Source organism: Hoplias malabaricus, chromosome 16 (genome assembly GCF_029633855.1).
Source record: "Hoplias malabaricus isolate fHopMal1 chromosome 16, fHopMal1.hap1, whole genome shotgun sequence".
NCBI lineage: Eukaryota > Metazoa > Chordata > Actinopteri > Characiformes > Erythrinidae > Hoplias > Hoplias malabaricus.
Genome location: NC_089815.1, coordinates 1,378,471 through 1,385,970, shown reverse-complemented (window position 1 = coordinate 1,385,970; position 7,500 = coordinate 1,378,471). Strand labels below are relative to the sequence as shown.

General features: G+C 48.9%; 1 protein-coding gene across 1 annotated transcript in view; it reads left to right on the top strand.

Annotated features, from left to right (window-relative positions):
* The window catches only part of efl1 (elongation factor like GTPase 1), a 62,952-nt gene that overhangs the window by 50,125 nt on the left and 5,327 nt on the right, over positions 1-7,500 (top strand). Inside the window, exons 18-20 of the mRNA XM_066647499.1 lie at positions 1-419; positions 1,820-2,020; positions 3,893-4,077. The exon at positions 1-419 is cut by the window's left edge and continues 333 nt beyond it. Of these exons, the coding sequence (XP_066503596.1) occupies positions 1-419; positions 1,820-2,020; positions 3,893-4,077 (805 nt within the window). The remainder of the gene's footprint in view (positions 420-1,819; positions 2,021-3,892; positions 4,078-7,500) is intronic.

Sequence of the window (7,500 nt, the reverse complement as noted above, 5' to 3'; positions counted from 1 at the left end):
CCTGCAGATTAGCCAGAAGACCCTGGAGGAGATCCAGGACTTCAAGAGCAAGCTGGAGGGTCACCTGCACGGCCATAAGTGGAGGAACGCCGTGGATCGCATTTGGGCTTTTGGGCCACGTCGCTGTGGTCCGAACATCCTCCTGAACAATGTGGACGAGTACAGGAGACCCTCAGTGTGGCAGTGTTTGGAGAAGGACAAACCGGAGACCCTCACCCTGCGAGACCTGGACAACAGCATCGTGAGCGGTTTCCAGCTCGCAACTCTCTCCGGACCCATGTGTGAGGAGCCTCTGATGGGTGTCTGCTTCTCGGTGGAGAGCTGGGAGATGAAGTTTCCCTCCCTCTTAAACCAACAGGACTCAGTGGAGGAGGACTCCGTTTCCCAGCAGGTTTTGGACATAAAGAATGATAGAAGTGGTAAGAATGCAGGACAAATAAATGTCAGTTTTGTTAAAGGGGCATGTGCAAAAAAAAAAAAAAAAAATAAAGTCAGACACAAGTGCAGACACTTTAGATTCGCCCCGCCCCCTCGTCTGAGTCTGTCCAATCACAGCGCTGGACCCATGTTTATGTGAGAGCGCAAAGATGAGGTTAAACTCAGCAAAACAGACACAACGAGCGCGGAGAAATAAGAGCACTGAGTAAAAACGGAGAAGAAAGAGAACAGAGCGAAAACGGCTAAAAACCAGAGCTTCTGCTCCTCGCTCCTCACTGCTGTGCGCTCGGGGTCGGGGTGAACAGCGAGCGGCTCATTATCATTTAAAGGAACAGGTGCTGAAAGCGGGTTGTCTGAACAGGGGCTGTTTACACAGGGGGAGAACACTGCTGTGGGGCTCGTGGGGTTTGGACCGAAGCAGGTCACAGATGTTTCATTAAGAAACAGAACTACTTACAGTTTAAAGGATTTAATGCATTAAGGAATTAGTCAGTTCATTCATTCATTAATTCATGGAAATAATTAATGTAGATAGATCAGGGGATGGTTTTAAAGAAGAAATGATATGATTTCACATGAAAACAAAGACGTGTCCGTGTCACACCAAGTCCAAAACTGAAGGGCTGTGGCTCTGCATCAGATTTTCAATTAGAACCTGCTCTAAATCTGCATTAAAATCAGACTGACCAATCAGAGCGCTGTTGTCATGGTTACAGACCAAACAAATGAGCAGGAAGAAGGCGGCTGAACACCTCGTTTTGGCCGTAGCAGCTTTTCGTAACGCAAAGCTTAACTTATCAGCACACTGTGAACTAAACTGTGGTGGTTATAGAAAATATAATCCCTTTTACTGAGAGCAGAAGCAGAGCCTCACACTCCCCCAGTGAGCTTCAGAAACACTGCCTTTTTGTTTTTGAGACTGAGGGGGATTCAGGGTGCTGTTTAGCTGCAGTGTTAACAGTAAAATGAGGACTTCAACATGGCTCCGACTCAATGAATCAATTTCTTCTTCCTCTTCCAGCATCTTCTCGTAATTTCAGAGCTTTGAGACAAAGACGTGTCAGACTTGGTGTGAATAGGACTTAGGTCGCCACATTCAAGTCCTAGTGGTGTGTAGGATTCAGATCTAACATCCAACATCAAACCATGGGCTTTCACTGGTTTTCTCATGGCTGAATTCCATCAGATCCTCACAGCAATGGCCCAGTATCTAATGTTAAAATTCTTATGTAAGATTAGAGTCTATTGCTGCTGCAGAAATAGAGGAAACCCCCTGTTAATAAGCTTTATTCCAGAAGAAGTGTTGGACGAGCCTCTGGTCCGAGAGCGTACTGAACGTTACAGTGTGTGTGTGTGTGTGTGTGTGTGTGTCCTACGCCAGTATCTGAGCTTGAAGAGCCAAACGAAGCCGGAAGCAGCCAGAGCAGACGGAGAGGAGAGTCTGCAGACTGTTACGGGCCTTTCTCTGGTCAGTTGATCGCAGCCGTGAAGGAGAGCTGCAGATACGCCTTCCAGGCCAAACCCCAGAGGCTCATGGCTGCCATGTACACCTGCGAGATCATGGCCACCGCTGAAGTCTTAGGTGAGCAGAAACCCACCCCTCCATGCCCCTCACAGGCACACTCACTCGGGTGGTCTCCTCGGGGGTCCGTCTTCAGTATCTTTTAGTTCAGGGACAGATTTGTACCGTGTTCTGTTGTAAATGTAGGTTTTTCGATACGAAGCACTTCATGGAACTGGTTTGTAACTCACTCATACTCACTCACACATACTCACTCACTCTCTCATAGTTAGGAGCTGCTCCACAAGGGGCGCTGTTCCTCACGTACTCGCTCAGATTTTGGGAATAGGTAGCATTTTACTTCCAAACGACAGCTTCAAAATCACTGTGATGCTCCGCTGTGCTGTAACAGGGCTATTCCAGGCTCAGCACTGCAGAAACTGCACTGTGTATCTTATGCACATTATCAGGAGAAGTCTTTTCTACAGGAAATGCCTCAGATACCGAGGGACAATGGTGTTTGTTCAGTACAGTGTCCCTGCTACTTCACCCAGGCATTGGGATCCACACAGACCACAGGGACAGCGCCCCCTGCTGGACCCAGTAACATCAACTCCAGCACCACCCTGGCTTTCGTAGGAGGAGAAGGTCTCCATCAGAGTACTGACCCAGACCCGCTCGGCTTGTTGTGATGCTCAGACCCTGTAGGAATGGAAAGACCCACGTTTCTAACACCCACCTTGGCTGATCTCCCGCATTTGTGGGAGGTTCTAAGGACAACGGGACCGAGGCCTCCTCTTCGTTACCAGGTTTCCAGGCTCCGTCGAGGCCGAGAAATGCGCGCACCCCACACAAAGGAAATAGATTTCCCTGTTCCATAATTGGAAGCTGCTGTGGGGCAGTCGTGTTTCGAGGAGGTGATGTCATTGCTCTGGGTCCTCGAACAAAGGCCGGATTGTCTGCCGAACATGCCTGAGTGAAAAAGGAGCCGGCCGAAGGAGTACAGGGAACCCGCCCCGGGAGGAGAAGAGACCTGGGAGACGAGGACGGCGTCCCCGGGGCCGAGCGAGAGCAGATAAATAATTCATCAAACCCAGCAAATGACTTTCCCCTCCATCCCTCTCCACTCCGTCTGCAGAAATATTCCAGATCGGTGCTGGACCCCGCCGGCTTGTGTTTCAGTAAACAGGAGGTGAAATCGGCGCCTTTAGGAAGGCAGCTGGAGTGGATTAGAGAGACGGCTCTCTCGGGGAGAGACTTGGAGAACGAAGCACTCTGTCTTTATTTGTCTTTCAGCCCTGTCAGGGTCTTCCTCTGTCGCAGACGTCCTTCTTTCTTCGTGTCCGGGTGCAGATATTCCCAGACCCCCAAATCCAGGGGCAAGTCAGATAACTTAATTATCTAATTGATTATTAAATAATATCTCGTTTATTTCTCACTCTCTCTCTCTCTCTCTCCCTCTCTCTCTCTCTCTCTCTCTCTCTCACACACACACACACACACCTGTGGAGTGTGTTTCCTACACTCACCCACTTATGTAACAGCATTAATAGTCAGTGTTCTCCTCAAAGTGTGTTGAGCTGTAGTGATGATGCAACTGGAAATGTGATTAAAAAATACAAAAAATAAAAGAAATATAAAGGTGTGTGTGTGTGTGTGTGTGTGTGTGTGTGTGTGTACCGGGAATATATTGTGTGGACCCAAACCTACACACACTCTCACAACACACATTGTGGGGACTTGGCTTGTCAGCTGGTCCCCACAAGGTAATTATTACATTTTAAGGTGAAGACAAGTTTAAATGTTGGTTTAAGGTTAGAGTTAACTTCATTTTTAGGTTGAAACCAGTAGTAATTATGGGAAAGTTAGTTGTAAGTCTCTGCAAACTGAACAACTTGTGTGTGTGTGTGTGTGTGTGTGTGTGTGTGTATGTATGTGTGTGTTTGTGTGTAGGTCGTGTTTATGCCGTTCTCTCCAAGCGCGAGGGGCGTGTCCTGAATGAGGAGATGAAGGAGGGGACGGACATGTTCATCATCAGAGCCGTGCTGCCCGTGGCGGAGAGTTTCGGGTTTGCGGACGAGATGAGGAAGAGGACGAGCGGCCTGGCCAGTCCACAGCTGGTCTTCAGCCACTGGGAGGTCAGACACGTTCAGAAACATTCACCTGACGCCTGAGAGACGCTCGTGTCCACAGCTGCCTCTCCTCTTCTCGGGGGGTGAGGGTGGGGTTAGGGGACTTGCCCCAGGCCTCTTCTGGGAACATGGCGTGGAGCGAACGGTCGCAGACGCTTGGAGCAAGGGCTTTCTGAATGTTTGAATGTTACCAAATGCTGGATGCTGTTGTGGCCAGAGTCTGAATAAGTCTCACCACAACTCAAGCTCTCTGTGGGGTTTAGTCCTGAGTCTCAATGCTGCAGTAGTTACATTCCATTTCCTGAATATCTCTGTAGAACATTTCAGTCCGCCTTAAATGGTGTAGTGTGGAACTTACTGTTCCACCTTAAATGCTCTAATAGTTACATTGTGTATCTGGAGGAATATCGCTCAGGGATTTTCTTGCTCAGTTACACATCTCTGTCTCTCTCTCATACACACACACACACACACACCGTCTGTAGGTCAGTGGTCCAGAAACCCTCGGAGGTCATTAGACTCTGTTCCACTCTGTGACTTTTGCTTGTTGACCAGGTGGAAAATCCTTCACTGTTTCAGTGCACGGCCTCATGTGAAAATATGATCCGTCTACTGTGTATTTCAGCAGAAATAATACCCCCCCACACACACACACACACACACCCCAGTGCCGAACGGTGAGAGTATAAAGTAACAGGAGGATAGAGATGACCGCTCCAAAGAGTTCATCTGCTGCTTTCCTTACCGTTTTTATTGTTACAAACCAATAACAGAAACAGACGGCTCTTTTTACTGACACCTAGTGGCCTGGATGTGTCTGAGAATCTGTACTGCACTTACCTTTAATGTAACAGGACCTCCTCTACTCAACCTCCTCCTTCACCCATCCTCTCCTACCGCTGTCTTAGCCCTTCTCTCTCAACATGTTCATTCTTTGTTTCCTTGATTAATCAGCTTCTATTCATCGTTATTGATCTCTGGTGTTTCCTCCTTTATGGAGTGTCCTTGAGTTTGAGAAAGGCGCTACAGACATGAAATTATTATTATTATTATTATTATTACGACAAGAACGACAAATCCGTGTAATTAATCGTCTGATGTGAGATGCGCTGCATGTGACACTGCCACCCTGCTCCGGTCTCAGGGTCCTGGGCGGGAAGGTCCCCTTGGGTGTGGTGTGTTCTCTCTGTGTCTGCGTGGGTTTCCTCCGGGTGACTGTCTGTGAGGAGTGTGGTGTGTTCTCTCTGTGTCTGCGTGGGTTTCCTCCGGGTGACTGTCTGTGAGGAGTGTGGTGTGTTCTCCCTGTGTCTGCGTGGGTTTCCTCCGGGTGACTGTCTGTGAGGAGTGTGTTGTGTTCTCTCTGTGTCTGCGTGGGTTTCCTCCGGGTGACTGTCTCTGAGGAGTGTGGTGTGTTCTCCCTGTGTCTGCGTGGGTTTCCTCCGGGTGACTGTCTGTGAGGAGTGTGTTGTGTTCTCCCTGTGTCTGCGTGGGTTTCCTCCGGGTGACTGTCTGTGAGGAGTGTGTTGTGTTCTCTCTGTGTCTGCGTGGGTTTCCTCCGGGTGACTGTCTCTGAGGAGTGTGGTGTGTTCTCCCTGTGTCTGCGTGGGTTTCCTCCGGGTGACTGTCTGTGAGGAGTGTGTTGTGTTCTCTCTGTGTCTGCGTGGGTTTCCTCCGGGTGACTGTCTCTGAGGAGTGTGGTGTGTTCTCCCTGTGTCTGCGTGGGTTTCCTCCGGGTGACTGTCTCTGAGGAGTGTGGTGTGTTCTCCCTGTGTCTGTGTGGGTTTCCTCCGGGTGACTGTCTGTGAGGAGTGTGGTGTGTTCTCCCTGTGTCTGCGTGGGTTTCCTCCGGGTGACTGTCTGTGAGGAGTGTGTTGTGTTCTCTCTGTGTCTGCGTGGGTTTCCTCCGGGTGACTGTCTCTGAGGAGTGTGGTGTGTTCTCCCTGTGTCTGTGTGGGTTTCCTCCGGGTGACTGTCTATGAGGAGTGTGGTGTGTTCTCCCTGTGTCTGTGTGGGTTTCCTCCGGGTGACTGTCTGTGAGGAGTGTGGTGTGTTCTCCCTGTGTCTGTGTGGGTTTCCTCCGGGTGACTGTCTGTGAGGAGTGTGGTGTGTTCTCTCTGTGTCTGTGTGGGTTTCCTCCGGGTGACTGTCTGTGAGGAGTGTGGTGTGTTCTCTCTGTGTCTGCGTGGGTTTCCTCCAGGCCACTCTGGTGGCTCATGCTCGCTGCGGGTGACTTTATATATAACAAGGTCTGTACTGTGGTCTGTGGTGTCCACACACTAGGATTTCAGACAAAGTGATTGGGCTTTAATAAGTTCAGCTAATGTACAGTGACCAATAAAGCAGAATCATAATAAAAATCGTGGAGGGATAGTGGAGCGTGTGTTTAATCTCCATCTGAAGGTCGTGACCAAGCAGGGGGTGGAAACGAGCTTTCAGCTATTAGACGTTTTCAGACTGTGGTGTGTGTGTGTGTGTGTGTGTGTGTGGCTGGTGGGGGTGGATTTAGAGCATCAAAACCCAGAGACGCCGCATGTGCCGGGCTTTATCCTGACGGCTGACTGTCCTCTGTCAACACAGACGCTGTAGAGGGCCCTGTGACCATATGGTGTTAGAGTCATTCTGGGTAATGGGTCAATGAGTCTGCTTCAGATCACACACACACACACACACACACACACACACACACATATATATATATATATATATGTGTGTGTGTATGTGTGTGTGCAAATCTGTATCACACGCAAATGTGAGCAGGGTGTGTGTGTGCGTGTGTGTAGATGTAATGTAATTGTGTGTTTAATTCGAACTGTATCCTGCTTTATTTGTATCCCCTTTCTCTTTCTCATTCTCTCTCTCTCTTTATCTGTGTGTGTGTGTGTCTGCTTCTCTCCTTACAGTTAAACTGCTGCTGTCATCTTTTCCTCCTTGTTTCTGTTGGCTTGGCTCAGCTCTAGTCTCTTAAACTGTCAAAGCTCCTCGAGTCAGTGGTTTGAATCTCCTCCTCCGTCCATTCTCACTTCACACACCGTGTCCACACCCTGCACTCTCCAAAACTCTGTGGACATCTGTGAAATGGTGATCTCAGCTGGGATTTGTTGCAGAAAAACACTACAACTTGCTTAAATACATCAATAATTTAATATTCTGATACTTAACAACTTGGCAACAGCCGTGTTTTACCTGGTAACTGTATCCATCCTCTGAGAAACAGTTGCTAAGCAACAGCTCCCTCTTAGATGCAGCTGAAGCTACTGCTACTTTTTTGTAGTTTTCTGAGAGACTTCTGCGTCTAACGGCTGCTTGTTTGTTGCGAAGGATGTGACGCTCTTTATAAACTGCTGAGCCGAATGTGGAGGGGTTGCCAGTACAGGAAATATTCCCCATAAACTCACACGGGTAAATGTCCAACATCTGTAAATGTTATGG